Source organism: Amblyomma maculatum, chromosome 5, assembly GCF_055883805.1.
Source record: "Amblyomma maculatum isolate TAMU_Amacu chromosome 5, ASM5588380v1, whole genome shotgun sequence".
NCBI classification, from domain to species: Eukaryota; Metazoa; Arthropoda; class Arachnida; order Ixodida; family Ixodidae; genus Amblyomma; species Amblyomma maculatum.
In genome coordinates this window covers 152891336-152913333 of record NC_139348.1, presented here as the reverse complement: position 1 = coordinate 152913333, position 21998 = coordinate 152891336, and the positions used below count along the sequence as shown (strand labels likewise).

Sequence of the window (21998 nt, the reverse complement as noted above, 5' to 3'; positions counted from 1 at the left end):
GCGTGCGTGTGGAAATCAAATATATATAGAATGGCTCGCGTCAAAATCTGTTTAATGTCGTTCTTGCGAATGTAAGAGCGAAAAAGATTCTTAGTTAGATTAATACCGTTAGTATAGCGTGTGCTAATGCGCATCTATCGGTATTTCAATACTATATTTAGACAGTGTGAGAATGGAAGAGGTCTATCGTGATCGGCTCTTCGTAGCCTTTGATGTGCCAGATGTTCGAAGCGTCTCATGCTGTCAGTGTTGGCTGCTAGACTGGCAGCTGGAAACGAATGCATAAGGCAGAATGACAGGCTGACGGCGCTGATGACGCTGCTTTAGCGAAGCAAGAAATAGAAATCCACTATGTCATTTGGCGTCGAGCAGGAGACGTTCGGCAACGGCTGCGTGGTACGCAAAAATCTGGCCAGCTAGCTAAGAAACAGCGTGGCAGCGTTCTGAGCAGTCTGAAAAGCTGGACCGCCAGTAAGCGCAGGCTATGTGGCATTATAAGCGAAAATGAAAACACACAAGCAGGCAGGCAGGCGCCAGCGCTCCTTCGAGGAGGTGTCAGAGAGTGCCTCTCGCGGAACAAATGTTGCGCGTCGCGTGCTCTCGAAAGAACGGGCGCCAACAGCTGTTTTTCTGCCCTCGGACTCCCTTGAGTGGATGCGAGCCAAACCGCCGCTACTCCAGCTTCGCGTTGCTTGCGCGCAGCTAGTGGGTCTCGGGCGAATCGTGACGATGACGGCGGACCGCGATCGGCCGTTTCCGTAGAGACAAGAATTCGAGCAAATGAAAAATAGTGCAGAAGAATCAAAGTGTACCAAGTAAATACAGACGGGCAAATACGTGCGGCAAAGGAAGCCCGACGTAATAATAAACAAGCGCGCACTATTTTCAAGCGCGGACTACATTCTGGCGCATGTGCGGACGGATACGTCGATAGCAGACGACTCCTGCCGTGGCGCCGTATAAAGCCCTGGGCCGCGGCGCCAGTCGCTTCAGCCGGGTGCGAGCTAGCGCGGCTAGCCGGCGCGTGGGACACTCATCGCCCCGCGCGAAGCAAAACACACATCGCCTACGTCGCTGCCCAACAACTTCTTTTTCTACTCCGCCGCCGCCGCAGTGCTCTTTTCCTCACCACCGGTGGTTTGTGCGAGCGCACCCATATTCTTTCCTAACAGACTCTCTGCGTTGTTTCTTTTTCCTACGTTTCTATTTTTTACGACCCGTCTATATTTTTCCAGTGGGACGCTCCGAGCGTCCGCGAAGAAGAAGCGGTTCATCTTATACTCCGTGTAGCCCAGTTGAATACATTATATACACATATAGTCGGTCCAGCGCCTTTCTTAATTCTGCTCAACGTGTTGCAAGCATCGCCGTGCTGCCACCAGCTGTGTTTCTCCTTCTGTGACTGAGACAAGCTGCCCGGACTCTCGTGACACACTTCGTCTTTGGATGCATTCCGGTGAGTGTTCGCAGTTTATTTGCTCTTGATTTGTTTATTTTTTTTCTGTTTTTGGACCTGTCCGTTTATCGGTGTTTATAAACAACGTGTTTTGACAACAGTACCTCCCCTCCGCCCCTCCCCCTTCCGCTTCGAAACCTGGTCCTACATTTTCACTTCAGTGCGCATGCGCCAGCGGCTGTGACCTTGAACCTCACTCGAATGTCGGTCAGCCTTGTAAAATTGATAGATTGTGCCTTGCAAATTGGTGTTCGTGCTTTCTTTTTTTCATCTGTGTTTGTTTTTGGGCACAACGCGCCGCCTCCTAACGACAATGTTGAAAAACACTGCCAGGGGCGCCGCCTGATGGCAGGCTTTTTTTTTTTTCTTCGCGGTTGCGTAAGTTTACTGTGCGTTCGTACGTTAACGTACTTGTCATATTTACTCCATTTACGGTGCATCACAGTTTCGGGAAAAGAAACGGAATGAGTTTACAGCTCCACTTAAACATTACTGATGATTGCTCCGGCCTGCAATTATAGTTTAGTTTTCGGTTGGTGGGCAACCCGCGTATTGTATGTAGACACCATGTACTGTAGTGGATGATCCGTTACTGGAAATTCTTCGGGCGGAATATCTGCTAAAAAGACAAAAATAAATAAAGAAATAATAAAAGGCCTATGGAGACCTAATCCTGACTCAGCAATTTGAGTCATCTTTTTTGGTCCTGTGCATGCGGACGCGTGGTGGGGAGTCTCCTACGTGGGGAAAAAATGGGAACGAATAAGGAGACCTTGAAAACCGGGAGACGCACACGCTAGCCTTTTTGTTTTTCTTCCCGGCAGAGTGGCTCCAATGCTCTCGTCCGTAAATCGATCGATGTCTCGGCGTGCTCTTCAAGAGGTGGCGCTTGCCTGGGATAAAAACAGCACTCCCGAGTTTGGAACATGAGAGCGCCAGCTGAAAAAAATAAAAAAGGATTAGAGATCCGCGTTATCGCCTTATCTTATCAGTGGGTAGAGATGATATGGTTTTCTGCAACGGGCGCATGTCAACGCAAGGGATGCTTTCTAGGTAGAGTGGCTGTTTAGGATGTGCACGTTATTCATACCTGTGCTACGGCTGCTTAGGGGCTGAGTGTTTACAGTCACGTTAGTGAGGCTTGTTCTACGCTACTCACTTGGGTTACTTGCTTGTATTTGTCGGGGCATTGATCGGTTGGTTGCATATATACCGTACTTTTCGGGACGTAACGATGACCTTGGATATGACGGAAGATAGTGCTGTTAACAACCGAAAACGGGAGACTCCTGTTTGCGTCGAAGTTCGCAATACTCTGCTGTGGGCGTCTACTAATCACACATGGACCTTTCAGGGTCCAGCAAAGAGATAAAGAAGTAATCAGGACTACGTGATGATCAAGTGCGCGACAGACGACAAAATAATCATGAAAAAAGGTCCTAAACATTAAACAGACGGTGTTGGATACACCACCAGTACAACCCTGGCAAGAATTCTCGTTGAATGTCCATAGATATCTAAGATAAGGGCGGTTAAGTCTGCTGCTATCTACGGCAGGGACTAGTTGGGCTATTACATTTGGTAACAGCTCCTGCTTCCTTTTACTTCAGATAAACAAAAAAATACCTTATATCCTCCGTTAATAATGGACTCGCGTTGGGTACACATCTCCACGGAAAGCAGATTGATGTTTATCGATTTATTCGAAAGTGCTTGATCCCCATTAAAGGCTAAGGAGGAGCGGGCTATGTGTCAAGAGACAATAAAGGACAAAATTACAGTCGGTACAACAGGGAAATTGGCAGCATATGCAACGTATCGCATTCTTCACGAGCTGCGGTGGTCGGAATGTGTGCCACGTCCTCTGCACTACGCTCTTGGAGGAGCTAGCGCGCGCATAGCTAAAGCAGCCGCAAGCTTGCAGCCTGCTCTTGTTGTTGTCAACCGGGGTCTATTGCGGCCCGCGCTATAAATACGAGAGAAAAGGAGCGAGCAAAACGGTGTCGGATGTTCGAGCCTTCTTTCCTCCCCCTTCTTCCCTCACTCTCTCGCTTCCCCCATCTGAGCTTTGGAACGACGCTCGGCTTAAGAAAGGATCGTGCCCGAGCACAGCTGTTCGCCTCTCGGACTGGAGAAATAACCACCCGCCATGCACCTTTTCTTTCTGGCGTTCGCCGTCAGCTGTCTCGGGTGTAGGCCGCCATCCAGCCGTTCGGCTGAAACGAATAGGATATACCCGCTGCAGTTGCGTACTCGACGAGTGTTGCTTGAGTGACGTCATCGTCGCAGAGCCGCGCTTCGTTTATGAAAGACGTGCTTAACCCACGGCTTAATCCCCGGACGGAGGTATTATTGTTTGGTTTCTGAAGGGCTCGTTAAGCTCCGCCGTGTTCTGTGTACAGCGTTCTATATCTCCGTTTGCACGCCTGACGCATTTGTTGAGTCCAACGTTCGGTGTTACGTACGGTAACCGAAGCTTTGCGTTGTTACACGAAAAAAAAAATATCTTTGGTGTCGCGTAGCAAAAAAGAATCCCGTTGCCTTTAAGCTTGCGGTCACCACTAATCGGGGAGGTAGCCTGAAAAACTGGTGTCATTTGCCAAACATTTCCTATGCCAGCAAGACGGTGCCATCTCTTAGGTTTAACTGTAAGACATGTGTCATTTGCAAAACATTCGGGCTGGCTGTAATTAAGAGGGGTGCCGTCTGCTGAACTTTCAGGTTAATTGTAAGATTGGTAACGTCTGCTAAATTTTCTGGTTGCCTGCAAGATTGGGGTCGTCTGCTAAGCATTGAGGCTTCTGTCAAGGCTGGTGTCGACTTAATAAGCACTCGGACTTCCAGCAAAGATGCAGGGGGAAGATGAGGGAAGGCAGATATGTTAATGGGGAATAGAAATCCATTTGTTCCTCTGTATTCGGGAAAATGAATGAGAGGAATATAAATCTGAGAATAAAAGGTGATTGAGAGCACAAAGCGCACGGAAAATTCGCATCCTGTAGTGCAGGCCCGACACTGTCAGGAAACACAGTGGTGCCTGTCCAGCCTTCACCGCCCAAGATTGCCACGGCAACTGCCCAGAAAGTAGTGATTCTGTCAAGCAGGCATGAATCAAGACGGTAGACGGCACATCATCGAGGCATTTTGAATTTCTTCTGCTAAACATTCGGGCTACGTGCAGGTTCGGCGTCAACTCTTAACATTCTTTGTAGCAACAAGCTTTTCGTCTCCAAACAATCGGCTGCTTGCAAGTTGGTTGACGTCTTTAAACATACAGGGAGCTCCCAAACTTGATGTCGCCTGCCAAAGAATCGTGCCGTGTGATCTCTGAATTTGCGAAATCGTGGAGTCTATATTGAAGGGGCCTTACGAACTCGACAAAATACGACATGCGCACGAAAGTGAGCAGCACTAGTTAGGCGCTTAGCTGATCTAGCAAGCCGTGGTAATTAACGAGTTCGGTGCTACGGACGACGCTAGATTTTGTTTCTTTGCCCACCATGAGCTCATACAATGCGAGCCACTCGCCATTATGCTTCAAGATGCCGCTAGTTCTTTTACTTTCTTTTTATGTTAATCGCATGCGCTTTGAAGAGGGCTTCTGTGCAGCTGCATTTACGGAGCTCTTTGTCTCACGAACTCCGTACAGCTTCTAGTTTTTGCCCCCATCAGTAATTTCGGAGAAAGTTGTTCGCAGTGAAAACTGGGGTGCTTACTGTCAGAAAGAAGTAAAATTAAAGGCACCAGCTGCAATTGCTTCTTCCGTGCGCGGTGCTCCTTGAGTCAGCCGGTACGAGGAACAGAAAAACACCTGCTCTGCCGAAGCGTCGTAAAACTCGTCAGAAGAGAAAAAAGGTCGTGACGATGCTCCAACGCAATGGCGAGGAGGTCGTGTTTGGTCTATTTAACTAGCATACGCTTAGAAGAGTCTGCTGTGCGATGCCCGACAGGTGTAGCGTAAATAGAGCTTTAGCATAGCTGAGCCGGATACCGCAGTGGAACGCACTAGGTGTTTTCGGTAGCGCTCTTAAGTAAGGCAATGCTATACTCGTATACTCCAACATATATTTGTTTATTTGATTCTGTGCTGAGGATATAGTTTGTTTTTATGCAGCCTTCTCGGAAGGATTTCGAGTAGAAGCTACGAAGGGCGACGTGAATGAAATATGGGAAAGTAATAGTTGGAGTAGTGTAGGTCTCTATTATTAATTTAAACAGCGCGAACACTAAGACAAAGGACAAGATAAAAGAAAGCCACAGTACATGCGTTGATTCACAACTATGCTTAAGCCCTTTACTCCAAGGCCCAGAAAAAACAAACATGAAGAAAACGAAACAGTCACGTGAAACAACTCCAGGGTTCACCTGCTGGCTTAAGTTTGACAAGGTTAGGATTTTGTATTGCCACAAAGAGATGATGACGAGAGGGATAGTGGAATCATATTTTATTTCAACGGAAAATAAGTGTGTCAGAAAGACTTCTCTTGCTCTTTCAAGCAAAGAGGTGTCTTTTTTGAGTGACTTTTTGTGCAGCAGGTGAACCCTGGAGTTGTTTCACGTGACTGTTTCGTTTCCTTCATGTTTGTTTTTTCTGGGCCTTGGAGTAAAGGGCTTAGGCATAGTTGTGAGTCAGCGCTTGTACTATGGCTTCCTTTTATCTTGTCCTGTGTCTTCGTGTTCGCGCTGTTTAAATTAATAATGAATAAGTACCAACTCGCCCAACAAACTATCTTTGTAGGTCTCTAACGCCAAGTCCTTACTACTTTTTGAAGTCAGGTGCCTGAGAGTAATTTTTCTCTGCCCTTTATTTCTGTTTCCTTTTGTGCTGCTTACCAGCATTACCCGGCGAATATTTAGTCTCCGCTATTTCACAGTCTCATCCTAATCTGATATCTGTCTTCGCGTCGTTAAAATCGAATATTAGCAACGATAATGCGCTTAGACGGTGTAGTTTCAAGCTTTGATTTTTATTTCGCGAATGGAGGTCCTTTAGCGACCGGAAAAAAAAATAATGACTCAAAAGGCTCTTCCTGTTCTCATTTTGTTTCGCAATCATAGCTCTTAGAGCTACAAATGGCTTTCTTTGTTTTCTTTACCGAGTAAGCAGCTAAATTGTGACACCGAAGAAAGACAAAACGAAGATGTTGTGAAATGACTGCGAGAAAGGAAAAACAAAAAAAAAAATCTTTCTAATTAGGGACGTCGGAAGAGTGCGTTCGATTAGCAGACGAATGCGGCGGTGCGGCTTTCGAGTGCAGCACGCTTGCGCCACTGCAGCTGCTTTCAATCTACAATCCGCCGGTGTCCAATAAAAGGGGACCCGCAGCAGACGTCACCGCTGAGACCAGACGATACCGCGCTGAGAGCAGACGATACGGCGTATAGTTTGTACCATAGCAGACGGCGCGTAGCTGGACAGCAGAAAACGCGTGAGAGAAAAACGCGGTGGCGACGAATGGTGGCGCTGCGAGACCGCCGAGTATAAAGCTCAGTATTAAATAGGGTGAGAAGAGAAAGACGGATAGAGAGGAAAAGGTCAGATGGTGGAGAGGGGAAAAAAAGAAAATGTGTGGCGAAAAAAAAAAAAAAAAGGGAGCAATGAAAGCGCAAGATGGATGCAGAGAGTAGGGAGGCGTACCAGCGCGAGCCCAGCGCCCGAAACTGGGGCAAATCGATGCCGGGCGCTGTGTGGAACAAGGTCGCATGGAGGTCGGGCCGCAATAGCGCCGCTTGGCGTTGGCCCGAGGGAGGCCCGCCTGCGCTGTATACTGTCAACATTGTTCCAATCAGCGCTCAGCGCTGAATGCGGCGCTACGTCAGCATCGCGCCCGGGTGCCGCGCGGGCTACAGGAGCTCTCTTCGCGCCGAGGGCTTTTTGGGCTGTGCATTGCTGATCGCCACCGGGTTTTGGGGACCAGGAAGGAAAAGCCTGCCGTGTCATGTGAATTAGGCCTAGATCTTTCGTCTTTAGTCGCGACCGTGTGGGGGAATAGTGTTTGATAACGGTGATTGCAGGAAATAGGGATAGTGGAGAGAGGGAATGTTTAATGTAGCCGCTTTAGCACCCTTAGCGAAAGTCTGAGGTTAGGTGCAGGCGGTTATGTATTTATAGGCAAGTAGGCATCTGGGGTAGGGTATGCATTCCATCCTTCTAGAATACTGTCTCATATGCTACGTCTCCAAAGGGGTTTAGAGGGCCAGGCGGAAATGAAATAATGGGATTCGTTTTGCGGCCCATATAGGAGTACAATTGTGCTGTGCGGGTATCGTTAGAAAACAAAGCGTGCAGGCGAAGTGGGCAGCCAATAGTTCATAGCAGCGGGGTAAACGGATTATGAGTCGTTGTCTCGATTTAATTGTCTCCGAGAGATTAGTGCTCTTCCGGATGTATGCGAGTTTTGTAGACGTACATCGCAGGTTTGCTATAGCAAGCCGCTATGTGGTGCTAAAATGCACCTGCTGGCTCAACCGCTTCCAGAAAGTTGTGACACTTAAAATTCGAATTTGAGGATTTTCAGCGCCAGAATTTAATCCACCTTTGTAACCTTCACTTTGCGGCAGTACCCAGGTGTTCGAAATGCAGGTTTTGTTCAGAATAACATTCCAGATTCAAGCTCGCCTCGGCAGCAACAAATAGCACTGTTATCGCAAAAAAATTGAACGTGTAAGAACGGGGCAATCGGTGGAAGAACGCGTTATTGCAACTCTTGCGTGCGTCCAGCCAATCGTATGCGCGTCCACACTTTTTAGTGAGAAAGTTCTGCTTCACACTGTCAAGCCCATGAAAGAACGTTGCTGCCTGTTTGAATTACCTCTAGGTGGGCATTGGTCAAACGTATAGCAACAGCCCACCCATAGCCAAACCATGTATTCTCTAGCGTACCGCTACCCACGCAGATGAACTTGACCTTTCATACCAATGTCAACTACCAGCTGTCGCCCTTAGACGAACATCTGATTGACGCCATCAGTCACAAGGTTTAGCGATAGTATATGCTTTGGCAGGTCTATTGATTTAACTCTCAAACCCATCGACTTTTTTTCTCATACAAGCAGCAGCCGCCATGGAAAAAAGACCCGCTAAGATAACCCGTCGAACGTGGAATCGCATGCCTTTAGCACTATAGGAAGGTTTTAAAAAAACGTCTCAGTTAAAAAATTACGCAGTGCTCGTGCAGTCGCTCCATAGATCGTTAAACTGAGCGACACCTTTCAACACAGAGCTGTAGAGCGCAGTGCTGTGGTGTACATAATTCCTTAAATCCGTGTCATGACGTCATGGCTCTGTCGATCATATATATACAATCCAGCTCTTCGAGTGCAATTAGGACCTGTGACAACGAAAACTAGTTTCAAACCTTCAATTTATAGGTGCGATATCGGCATGATCACTGGTACGCTGTGTTGGGCACACCACCCCTTTCCCTCCAACGCAGGCATCGCAATTCACGAACGCCGCCAAACGGACGCTTATGACCCTGACATGTTTGCTTATCATCCTCTTCATCCTCTCACTTCATTCACTCCACCCACTTTCGGCCCATCACCGAGGAAACAAAAGCACGAAGCCTGGTTATAAGGGTGCAGTCTTAGTCTGATCCTACCTACGGATCCATTTATTCGTTGCAGCTTTCTCTGAAGCATTGCTGTGGGTCAACTCGGCTGAGCCAGGTTATACGGAGCGAAAGCTCGGTTAAACATCGTCTAGCTGCCGAAGTGACAACGGCGACTATGGCATGCACAACACGTACACCCAGCTGCAAGAGCACCCCCGCCGCAAGCGGCGAGGGTTCTTTGGGTTCCCAGCTCCGTAGGGCCAGGAGCAGCCACCCTACTCCTCTGAACGTCTGAGTTCTCTAGTCTGCGAGCGTTGACTTTTATCCTGCAAGAGAAAAATGATGAAGAGGAGAGCAAAGGCAGGGAGGTTAGCCGGTAGAAGAAACCGGTTTGCTACCCTGCACTGGGGTGAAGGGGGTGCGTGGATATAAAACTGGTGGGTAAGAGAGGGATGGTTGGAGTCCGTATAGTCACATCACAGCCATATCACGTCACATCAAGTCACATCACAGCAAAATCATAGCCTATCGATCAGGCCTGTGGTTTTCATGAAGCGGAGCATTGCCTTGGAGGCCTTTACCGCCGACGATTGCCGCGGCTAGTGACCTAGAATCTTAATTTCAGTCAGTGGGCGTCCATCTAGACGCTTCGGCACACGGCAGAGACACTGTCTTTCCGCACTGTATATGGGGTACTCCCAAAGAATGTGGCCTAAGCCTCGTCGCACCCGCAGGTTGCACATGCTGGGCTATTAACCATACTTATCACAAATAAGAGTTTGTGAACGCTGCACCAACCCACAGGCGGCACAGCAAAGTTTCTTCACGTCGGGGTTGGCTGGGTAGAAGCCGGATCCAGGGCCAGGGTCCAGGCCAGGGTCCAGAGATTTTAGGCGGGAGTTCGCAAACTGGCCAGAATTCTACAAGGTGAGCGTAATGGGGGGGCGCAACTACGCAGCGCACAACACGGCTACTAGTAACGTGTCACTGACATCTGGAGAGAGGGAGTGGGCAGTGACTGAGACGGTCAGCGCAGCGGTGGACGTGACTGCGAAGCGTACAGCTGTGGCGGCGGCTCGCCTCCAGTTCGAGGTCATTTACAAACCTGGTTTACCTTCAGCTCTGCACACGAGAAGTGGAGTTTCGCTCCTAAAGTTCCACTTCTAACTGGACTGTGATCCGCATATCTTAAAATAATGGAACAACTTTTCATTTATTTTAGTTGGAACGTTACCCCACATATTAGCATCGGTTTTATGTGGAACACCGTTGCAGTTTACTCTTGGTGACGGCCGAATATTCTTGCTGTTGGCACGTTTAAAACGACCACTTCGTTGAGCAGTGTACGACAGGCACTGCCGCACACACAACACAATGGCGGTGGACACACGACACAATGGAATAAGTAAATCCGGAGTATAAATTTGTACAAGGAGTTCGGTTATTTCTTAAAATCAAGTTCGCGTGTGCTGGCTTTCTTGACGCATTTCACGATCTTCGCGAACTTTTTCATCCTCGGCGGAAACTCAGCACTATAGTTGATAATCTAAGCAGATTGTCCCTTGAAGTCAAACCTCTTACAGGGTGCCGTCGATCCCAGTCGAAAAAAACTACAGAAAATTTTCTGATGTTACGACAGAATTTATGTGCGGTTTTTGACGGGAAACCTGTTGTGACAACAGAATATTCTGTAGTAACATCACAAATTTCTGTAGTTACAACAGGGAAGTGCCACAGAACTACAGACAACAGAAATATACTACAGAAAAATTACAGAACTACAGGAAAGTACTACAGAACTACAGAAAAGTCTGATGGTTACGACAGAATTACAGGATATTTTGTCGTATTTTTGACGAAGTTCTGTAGTTTTTTTCGACTGGGATGCCCCTAAAGTTTTTTATATGATGCGATTTTTCTCTAAAGCAGCGACTCATCATCCGGTCATCGCCTCCGGCCGATGTCTAGACGTAAACAACGACGTAGAAGCCTCCTTTACATGGGCAGGGAAGACAACAATGGATGGCGCCCTTCAAGTATTGCTTTTCCGTGATGACTGAATTGCGAGCACGCTAAGCATTTCATCTGAGCGGACGAAAGATGAACTGACATTCAGTTCGTCTATGAGTTTTCAACCAGTCGGAATACATTACTCCGTCGCAGGCATAGTTATCAATGTATTTAAAATTCTGAGTAGACGCGGTGGGCTACAGCATACTCAGAACCAACCGGAAATAAATGAATTCACGTCAGTGTAGCGGGGTATGCTGAAAAAAAAAATACCATGGGGGTGGGGAGGAGACAAGTTCATTAAGAGCATGACGGGTAGCTTTATACGGTCTCTGCGGTACATTGAGGTCTCCTTGGCGCATCCTTTTGCAGACATCGATATATACTTCTTCTCGTCGAATGCTTCTTTTCGAACTATTCGAAACGAACTTACGTAGGTGGTGTAGTCGTAAAACCTTTTACCCAAGGGCCAGACTTTGAATGTTACCACTTGAAAAAAAAAAAAAAAAAAGAAAAAGCATTTTAGAGCGCAGTTATTATGCGCCCGTTCAGGGGATCAACCGCGTTACCGTCGGTGCCGGTGGAACCGATCTAGAGAGTCACGGGCCAAAGAAAGTTTCTCAGAAGAGAAAGAAGAATCATGAGTTCGGCGCCGGTCGCTCATTGGACATCCGAGACGGCCCGGTAGGCAGAGTGCGGGCCTCACCGGAATCAACTAGAGGCGTTTGTTGATCTCCTTCTCCGTCTCCCTGCTACCGCGCTCTCCCCTCTCGTTTTTGTAGTGAAAGCTACATTGGCCACAAACGAGGAGTTTCGCGTGGCGGGAGGCACAGAGCCGTTGCCTAGCAACCGTCGCAGCTGGCGGACGCCGCGCGCTCACCGCGCCACCTGGCAATCAAGAAGCAACGAGAAGAAAAAGATTTCTCGTCTTTAATGCAACAACAACATAGCTATAGTGAGCAGCGCATCTTAATTCTCCTTCTCCAGCGTGAGAATGATAGTAGTTAAGATGATAGGCTAGTTAGCGGCGCATTTCGGGCGAGCGCGTACTCAGCATTGGGCAGGATTGGATTAGACTAGAATAGATTGGACTGGATAGGATTGGACTCTATTGGACTGGTTTGGATGGAATTGGGCAGGATTGGTTGGATTGTATTTCACTGGAATGAACTGTACTTGATTGGACTGGATTTGATTAGACTGGATTGGATTAGATTAGACTGGATAGGAGATTACATTGGATTGGAGAGGACTAGGCAGCCCAATGCCAGCCACACATGCTTTCGCTACGTATATCCTGGCCTAGCTGAGCTAAGCCACGGCCAATTTCCTTTCGCTTTGTAAAAATAGCTAACACGTGCGCTCACATTTCGCATTAGGGAATGTCGCAACCGTGTTAAGTATTTTATTTAAATATTTAGTTCCTATAATAACGTTCTATATTAACGTTTGAGTCCGTGTCATGACCTCACAGTGACAGTTTATATTTATGCGTCGCCTCGTGTGACGTCATGACCCCCTCGACCAATCCGGAATTTTCTGTCCTCCCGAGGCCGACTACGGGTTTGCTGTCGGGTGGGACCTTTAATGCAATCGCGGTAATATGCTCTGGCATCAGGCGCATCACACGGAAGATTTGGCATGCGGGCCGGAGTTGCACAAGGGTTCAGCCTAGCTGTGTGCTGATCCGTGGATCAAAGCAAACAACGTTAGAGCTTCCTTGGCACGCGCGTAACTCTTTCGTCGCCTCAAAGGCGCAATGCGAGCGGCAGCAACAACATCTCGGGCAAAATCACGTTAATGACTTTCGGTTCGCTCAGCAGTGCCCTCGCCGTAAACAGCTTGCGACACCACTGGTCCCGGAGGAGTTGCGACATCAGGGCGGGCTTATAGCCTAAGGCTTCTCGCTTGAAGCTAATGCCCATAACGTCGTCAGACGTGGCTTTGCAGTTATATCCCGCCACGGCACGCGCTTTTGGGTCTCTTGGGGATTCGCCGCCGCGTAAGTTTGCAACTTCTGTGTTTGGAACCGTGGTTCTACAGCAATGGCACTGTATAGGCGACTACATTTAGGTTAAAAAAGGGTGAGTTGTTACTAACGGCACCAGTTAGCCCTTGCGACAAATGGTTAGCCCATTGGGAGACTCTACTTTGTTATACGGGAAGCCTTAACCACAGTCAAGGCCACCGCGGCTTTCGCTAATGGTTGTTTGCGTGGTTCTACGCATAAAAAGCTGTGCCGAACTTGTTAAGCGAGGTTACTGCGACATGTGCGATCTCTGTTGATGCGTTTCTTTTAACTACGTCTGACTGCGGGAAACTCTCTGGTTTCCCGCAGGGAGTTGAGGAAAAGGACAAAATTGATGTCAGTGGTGGCGCGGGAGGGCTACGGCAGCACGCGTATAGATTTATGAAAAGGGCGACAGCACGCTCGCAACGCTCTCCCTCGCCTTGTATACGCTGCTGCCTGGGCTAAGAGCTTTATTCGATATTGCTTTGGGCGATTCACCTAACCATATAGTCGCGGGCGGTGAAGGCTAATAAAGAGTGCCCACGGCAGAAGAGGCTAGAGCAGCTCGAAATAGCGCACGTCATGGTGGCGGTGGCTGCAAAAACTTTATGATGAGCCAAAAAGATTTTAACTGGCGTTGGTCGGCTCCGGGTTGCTGGTGATGGCCAGCACGCCATGCCTATAGCGGCGACCGTTCCAGCCCATTTGACCAGCCTCAGCTGGATCGAAGCGGGAGACCGTGATCTTCCGGCCATCGTCATTCGGGACGTCTCAGTGGGCCGGTGGGAGGAATTCTGCACAGAGGAACATGATATATGCTCGAAGGTAGCCCCTGGGATCCTGCAGAAGGTACATTCGGGTTGGAATTGGGACGGCATTGAACAGGGCTAACTATACCGGTGAGTTAAGGGCACGAGCTTGGAGTTGTCTCCGTGTGATTTTGTGTGGCTTAATAAGGGATGGTTGATGTGCTGGGTAGCAGAGTCTGTCTGGTCGGTAATGGAGCGTTACGTCATTTTATGTGAGTAATTGGTCTCTGGCACGGCCTGGGTCGACGACACCCGCCGTTCGGTCGACGTCTGCTCGAGCCGCAGAGTGGACTGCGGCCGGCTGCCTCATTACTGGGGTTGCCCCAGTGAGCAGCTACCCACACGAGTTTAATGGGTCGAGCTCGTTGAGAATTGGATGCTAGCATCCGTTGAGCGGCAGCATGTATGGGTCCTCTGGCGAAATTTTGAAGCGCGGTTTTAGAGTTACTGAGGATTAGTGTGGTCGTGGAAAAAATGAATGCGAGAGCTATGGCGAATTCCTCCGCTTTTGCAGATGTGTGGGCCCTGACGGAGCAGGAAGTAGTGGGTGGAGGTGTTGGGAGATAACTGAGAGTACATAGGCGGGCAGAGGAGGATGCTTTGCGGCGTCTACATTAACCGCTTCTGAGTCACCGGCGTGCGCCGTGCGGAGGGCTCGCACCCTGACCTCTTTAAGGGACTGAAGATGGGCTTTGTGCATGTTTCATTTATTTATTTTTCCCTTAAAGGCCCGAGGGCATTACATAAGGGTAAAGGGTGAACAGAGAGGTGATCAATAAGAATGGTTTTAGGGACGGTGTAGATGTGTTCTAAGGGGACGCCAGCCGGCCGCAGTTGTAGAGAGCAGAGGATGTGAAGTCCAGGGGGTGTGGTGGAGAGTCTGCCGACTTGAGTCCCATCGCGCTCTTCATAACCGCCGTCGAGAGGAAGCGGCTATGGATGAAGCTGCGGAAGCGCCCATTGAAAGCAGAGGAAGTACATATAACACAAAGTGGCCCCTCAAAACAAGAGAACTTCCAACTGGGCTTTCGCCTTCATGTTATAGACAGGTTCTTAGCGTTCCCCGTAATTTTTAATGTTTGTCGATTTTGTATTGCAAAACATATATACTGGCCTAATCGTCATGTGAGTCAGTTTAAAGGCAACTCATCGTACCATAAAATGTTGAAGTTGGTCACCTTCTACAGCTCACTGTTAAACACAGGCACAGAAGCTGAGGTATTAAAGAAATCTACTGTTTACCTTACAGAATCACCAGAATACTCTCGGATAGCTCTGATGCGTGAAGATTAGCATGCCGAACAGTTACCAATGAGCCAGCTCGTCGGGGTAACCAAACAAAATATATCAAACCAAACATTTTTGTCCTTTCTGACTCAAAATGTAGGAGCCGTTTCTGGGATTAACTTGGTAAATGTGTACTAGTGGGTAGGAGAGCCATATTTACCGCGCATTCTTCGCGGGGGGCCCAAAAATGGAGTAGGGGACCAATGATGAGGGAGAGATGGCCAGTTATTTGTTTACAGAGGAAGACGGAGAAATCAGTCTCGGTTATCGTTCTCTATGGGGGCCTGCCGCTTTGCACCCTGGTGGGAGGAAACAGGGCAAGAAAGGCCGCAGTAAGAAATGGAGGGCTACTGAGAGGGTTGAAATTGATAGAAAAGGCCACTGAAGAGAGCTTCCGAAGCACCTAATTATGCTTGGTCTTTTCCCTCCGTCTTTAAAGACAGATGCAGTGTTGTTCAACTCTCGGTGGAGACCTAAATCCGCGCCTTGAGGTAAATGTTGATGGAGAGAATGACGAAATGAATGAAGAAGCTCAGTAGTGAAGATGGATGGATGGATGACAACTTTTATTGTCCTCCTTAAACAGAGGCCCCTTACTCCCCACCCACGGCACGCAGGCCTAGGGGATGGGGCTGTAGGGAAGAGATCCACGTTCAGCTGCGCCGTTTGGTGTTCTTAATGCGCCGATATCGTACAGAACACTGCCGTCTCGTGGGCTACACTCCCAAGGAAACGCGGACGCCATAGAAGTCGCGATTTATTCCTAGGTCCTCGTACATAACATCTATATGCTAACTTAACCACGTAGTCTAATTGTAGGTTATAGCTTGTGTTACCAGTTACTGCTTATCCGAATCACCAAGTCATGCTAAACGAAAAGTTAATGGCAAAGCGAGACACGGGCCGGCGAAAATGTTAAAAAAAGTTACGCGTTTGGCACGATCTGATCCTGAAGTTACGTAACCAATAATTTCTACGTTTCTCGCTTTGAGTGTTTGCAGGTTGCAAGCGAAATAAGATTTTCCACAAATACGCGAACGAAAGCAAGGAGGCTCGTGAAATAAGGTTCGATTTACGTTCTACTGCGCCCGAGGGTATAAACATTGTTGCGCAACCTGACGCTTTTTGGTGAGCGCGGTTTTTCTATTCTCTACACTCAGTTGCGAAGGTAATGGCCAGCAGCACCTGCTTTATATGAGACCGAAAAGCGGCTGCCATGAGCACGACGCCAACGCAGCGTCGTGTGTAGGTTGCACTGGTAGTTTCCCATTCTGCGCCGTATGACGTCAGTTATCTTGTTTGTGCGTGAGCTTTTTATAAGAAAGATCGCCAATCGAGCACTGTAGAGTTAGCTGCAACGTTTGAGAACGAAACCTGTACTTTTCTGCAGAGCAGCGACGTTTTAATAAGACGATAGCGCTCAAATCAAATTACCTGCGATGCCTTTTGTAATGGGAGCTTTTCGTTTCTGCATTTTGCAACGGTTGTATCATGCAAACGGAAAGTGGTTTCCTCGAACTATTGAGCTGTAAAAAAGAACCGTGCTTACCTCAAAGGGCAAATTATGACCATTAGAAGAGGGCGAAAAAACGGTGAGACACTCGAGCATTTAGCAGACTTTAATCTGACGATACCTGACATGAGCTTTTGCCGCTCCTTAAGTGGTAGCTAAGAATTTTGAAAGAATCGTCCATAAGAAATCTAGATAATTTTATTAAATGCCTCTAGATTGATCGGGTTGTTCCGTTTCGCATGTCGTTTTGTTCGCTCAAGCTATGCGGATGGCTTCAGAATTTGCACTGACACTTTCAATGAAGCCTATGAAGCAACGAAGGGAGAGAATGTTTTCTCTGGTGCTGACGTCACCGACTGGGTTTAGTGCAGGCACATGGTTACCCTGTCTTGCCAGTGATGACACCTAGCTGCCTTTAGAAAGCACGATGTGTGCGAAGCGTGTGACTAGGTCCAGAAATAGTGGTGGGCGTAGACTCCACTGCCGTTGCCAAAGCAAAAGTACAGAAACAGCCCCGTTATGGATAGTGCGCGTCCGCATGTTGGAACTGAAAAGAGAGCATGACGAGTGGCCCTTTGCGAACGGACTGTTCATGGCCACATTACCCACAAGCTATGTAAGAGCGAACGCTGGGGTGAAGGGGGTGAAATGTGGCGGTGCTCCAGAGTCAATTGATCTTTCGCTGCTTGCGAGAACGGACGGCCCAGAACAGTTTTTTTATATCTCTCGCGACTGCTTGCGGTTGAGGAAGTCTAGACCTTTCAGGTTCCGGCTGTCCTTCAGGCCGCGCCTAGAGGGATGTGTAGCGCCAAACAAGGAACACTTGCAATGTGGTGGCTGATAAAATAACGCTTGACCGGCCAAAATTGTTAGCGGAATCGAGATCCGCGATCAATCTGCGTGGACAAACTGATTTTCTTCTGATCGTAGGCCTTCTGTCCTCCCTGGAAATAGAAAGGGATAGGAAAAAAAGGCAGCAAGGGCGAACAGGGAGCGATTTATGCGGTTGCGCAGGGGTGTGCTGTAAAATAAAAAAAAAAAAGAATAATTTGTTTATAGAAAGGAAAGCAGCAGTATATGTGACACTTCTCTGCGAACACCTGGGAAGGGAGAAAGGTTGTATTGAAAGGGGAAAGAGGGAAAGAGGTGCAGCAGTGGAGGACTACGGAATAATTTCCATCATGTGAAGATCTTATACGTGCTCTGACATCGTACAACACACGAACGACATTTCGCTTTGCTTCCATCAAAACGCAGCCGCCAGGACTGGGATCGGGCTCTGCCGGTGAGCCACCCAGACACGCGGCTTGTGTGTCTGTGTTTACAGTACATATTGCCAACATGGAAGACATGAGTGCTGCTGAGGCCCCCTATTTCACTGTTATATAACGCTGTCAAAACCTCAAAATATCGCTTCTTTGAATTACATGGGAAGTGCTAACAAAAGTGAACGGAGCACGTCATGCCCTTTTAAAATTTTTCGCGCGTTACCTAACTTAAATAGAAGCTCTAGTGTGTACACTGTGCAATGGACCGTAGTGTGCTGTCCCATGGGAACACGTCGCTTCATGCTTTGTAAGGAAGGCGTGGTTGCAGTATGAACGCAATAGCATAATGTGTTTACTTATGTATACGCAACTGCAACTACATGCTTCTAGTAATGTTAATCCACGATATCTTGTCTTGTGTCTGAAAGAGTTAGAGCACTAGTGAACATGGAGAATATTGCTTTTATTTTCTAACAGCGACAGCTGTCTATAATATAAAAAAGTACATGAACGCTGACGGCAAACAGAGAAAGTGTCCCATAATTGAGCGTGGCGCGCTACGAATTTTTCTCTCGTCACTTTGATATTTTCGCGCACTTATTCATAGGTGCACTTATTAATTCACTGAGGAATGAGTTCCTAGATATCAATCAATCAATCAATCAATCAATCAATCAATCAATCAATCAATCAATCAATCAATCAATCAATCAATCAATCAATCAATCAATCAATCAACGTTTTGTGTTTGCACCTTGTCCAGATGTTTCCGTTCGCGAGCAATACTTTGCCTCTACAACGAGTCACGAAACTAAAAAAGTCATACTCCACTTAAATAACGTGGGAAAGTTAATCCTCACATTGCTGAAACTGCGTGAGCTGCATTTGAAAGGCACAGGCAAACTCAGCACTATTCACCTCTTACGTCAGCCCAAAAACCTCAGGAACATCTGCACAGTGGGTACTGTATCTCACTCCTACCCCCAACCTCGCTTCCTCGGCTAAGACAGCAATATGTACGTTTCGGTGTTATTTTATATTTCTGTGCCCCGTTGGGTAGTCGTGTGTCATACAGCTGCGTTTCAGTATACTCGCTGCCGTCATTTTGACCGCCGAAACTGTTGGCAATCTTTGCGTATCTGTCTGATCAGCGCCTCTGTAGTTTATTTGCAGTTTACATTGGCTGCCGTAATTCTGCGGCGGACTCTTCGTGCCATGAGTTCGTTTCTTTTCCTCGTGTACTATATTATCGTCTAATTGTTTTTTACGTGGGCCTGACATCGTCGTGCCTTTTTTCTCGCGCGTGTCCGCAGTGGCCGACTCGGAGGCCGGCGCGGGTCCCAGCAGGATGCAGGTGGAGATCCAGGTGGCGCTCAACTTCCTCGTGTCCTTCCTGTACAACAAGCTGCCTCGGAGGCGCGTCAACCAGTTCGCCGAGGAGCTGGACCGGGCGCTGAGGCGCAAGTTCCGAGGACACTGGTGCGTCCCGCTGCTCCAGTCGCCTCTTACGCCTTGCCTCGTGATAAGATTAAGTTTGCGTGGAAAACATATTATGAGTCACGTGACTCTGCTATGTAATGTCATCATTTCGTACTGATGACCACTAGATTTTGGATCATAACGGGGGACGCAGTGAAATACACAAGTGAAAACAGAACAAAATGGAAAATGATGCACAAAAGGCAAAAAAAAAAAAAAAAAAACAAGACACGAAAGAAAAAGAACGCAAAACGTGCTTGACGTTTTGTGCAGTCATCTATTTTTCCTTTTTGTTTGCATTCGGAAACGAATTTTAGCACTGATTCCAACTATAGCTGTCCATATTATACTACCTGGCCTGATTGTCGGGAGTTAACTATCTTCAAAGTCTCGAAAGAAGCAGCATATGTTCTTTGGCATCGACAGGCGACCTGCTGACATGTCACATCTGAAAACTTTCGTCATTAGGCGCGTGCCTTTTTGGTGCATGCAGCAAGGGTCGAATTTGTCAGTTGGTAATGCAAAAAAAACAAACAAACAAATAAAACAGGGTTTTAGTACACGATAATATCTACAAAGGTCTCCTCACTGGGCAACTTTGCTCACATTGATTCTATGGTTTAGCGCAAAAGAAGCAAAACAAAAAAAAAGCAGCGAGAGGCAGACATATAGCTCGTACCGTCTTTCTCTTTGTCTCTCGCCAGTTTTTTTCGCTAACACTCAGAGTGACCGTTTCCATCTATGTGCCGTCACATTACCCATGTATTCCAGAAGTGTTTGGGGGTATTGATAGTCTAGGTAATACATTCGCCTAGGAGTCCTGTATGGAGCTGTTTTCGCTGTCTCTACTAATTACACTTTTCTCTAACTACGCTATCGCAGTGGCGTGCGCGTCGCGTGATCGTTACAGTGCGACTAGTGGCTGTTTCAGTTTATGCGTTCGAGTATCAAGAGAACGCCGCATCATCTTCCCCAACGATTCTGTGACGGCTCAATATTCGCCGCTCTCTTTTTCAGCGAAATTGATCGGCCTCTCACGGCAGTCAAGTGTGCTGTTTCGCATTCATGTCGTCTTCCGTTGCCCGGCGTACCGATGCATTGCGGTATTTTCCTCGGGTCTTCCTTTCCGAATCGATGCTTGCCTCGGGCTGTCATGTCCTGTTTAGTTCGTGCGACCTTGGACACGAGCGAGGCATGCTCCCCAACCTCTCTGCTTCCATTCTCTCATTAGACCCTGAATGGTGACAATATTTTCTCTTTTGCTTCTCTCCAAGCACGTGGAAGAGAACTTATCTACCTGCGCGTCGTTTACTGAATAGGAGGCGCAACCTCGAGATAGTTCCCCTTTCGTCGCCTGCGCTTTTTTTTTTTTTTTTTTTTTTGCGTCTGTTCGCGTTCGGGCGTGCGCCAGCTCCATCCCATTACCGCGTCTCATTACAGAAGCGACGAGGGGGGAGGCTTCTCTTCCGAGGAGCTGAGCATGCACGGCGGAGAGCTTGCATAATGAAACACCCGATGTGGATACCTGTTATAACCCCCTCCCTTTTTCACTAGACCCCTTTGTGTAAAAAGACTGAAGCTGAAGACTTATAAGTCTTATGCACTTACGTATGCTGAAGATCGCAAATCTACAAACGTCTTATGAATACTGAATGAAGGTGGTCAAGTTTATTTACCCCGCATGGTAAGACGCAGTGCTTCAAAATTCTCAGTTACAAATGGTCTTTAAAGTAAATGTTGGAATATGCAGTCTTCATTAAATGTTCACCGCACACGTACTATCAGGACAAATGGACTGCAGCGCCACCTCGCGCCTTCCCCTCCTGCTGTTGACACAAGCGGCGGCTGGAACACGCAGATTCCGTTGTTTAACTAGACATTTTGCGAAAATGGCTTCCGTGACTGCATCGCAGATGTTTTGTTGCCGACTTCAGTCAGCGGCTAAAGCAACATGAAAAGGAGCGCTATACCGCAGGTTGCCTGAAGTCAACAAATGTTCTGTTTTACTTTTTAGGCAGTTGTTCTTTCGAAGAACCGTCACTTAAGGCGCTTTTTCAATTATATATAGGTGAAAATTTAGATAATACTCTAATAACTTTTATTGCTAGCTTGAGCCTGAGCATAAAATGCAGTTTACACAGGTTTAACGTCGCTCAAATAGGCTTATATCTTTCTGGGCACTGTTAAATGTTCGCCGACATGTCTGCTAACGTTTACTAACGGTAAACAAATTAAGGCTGGCAACAGAAAAGAAGAACATTTTGCGCGGTTACGGGAACTCTCCTTTGTATCAGATTTAAACATCTTACACTAATGCATTTTTGGTTGAATTATCAGTGCGCTTAATCCTTTCACAGGTCTTTCGCGTGTTCTTGTGTTATGCGCTTGGTTTCGTAAAGTAAGGATGACTTTAAATAAACATTTTTGTCTGACTGAGCTCATAGCACCTCTTCATTTGTCGCTTTCGTTTCCTAACTTGTCTTAGAAGGGATTTCGGCACACCAGAACTAAGTTTCTGGCGTCACATAGCTGAATAGTTTAACGTCTCGAGGCGAATAAAATAATTTTCCTTGAATATTCGTTAAGCTTGGGGCAGTTTCCAGTATCTG

At 47.5% G+C, this 21998-nt stretch overlaps 1 protein-coding gene across 1 annotated transcript in view; it reads left to right on the top strand.

Moving 5' to 3' along the window:
- The first annotated feature begins 978 nt into the window (after window positions 1-978).
- Window positions 979-21998, top strand: part of LOC146189983 (protein Tob1-like) — a 31180-nt gene continuing 10160 nt past the window's right edge. Inside the window, exons 1-2 of the mRNA XM_084604701.1 lie at window positions 979-1456; window positions 19224-19389. Coding sequence (XP_084460827.1) covers window positions 1447-1456; window positions 19224-19389 — 176 coding nt within the window. The 5' untranslated portion in view covers window positions 979-1446. The remainder of the gene's footprint in view (window positions 1457-19223; window positions 19390-21998) is intronic.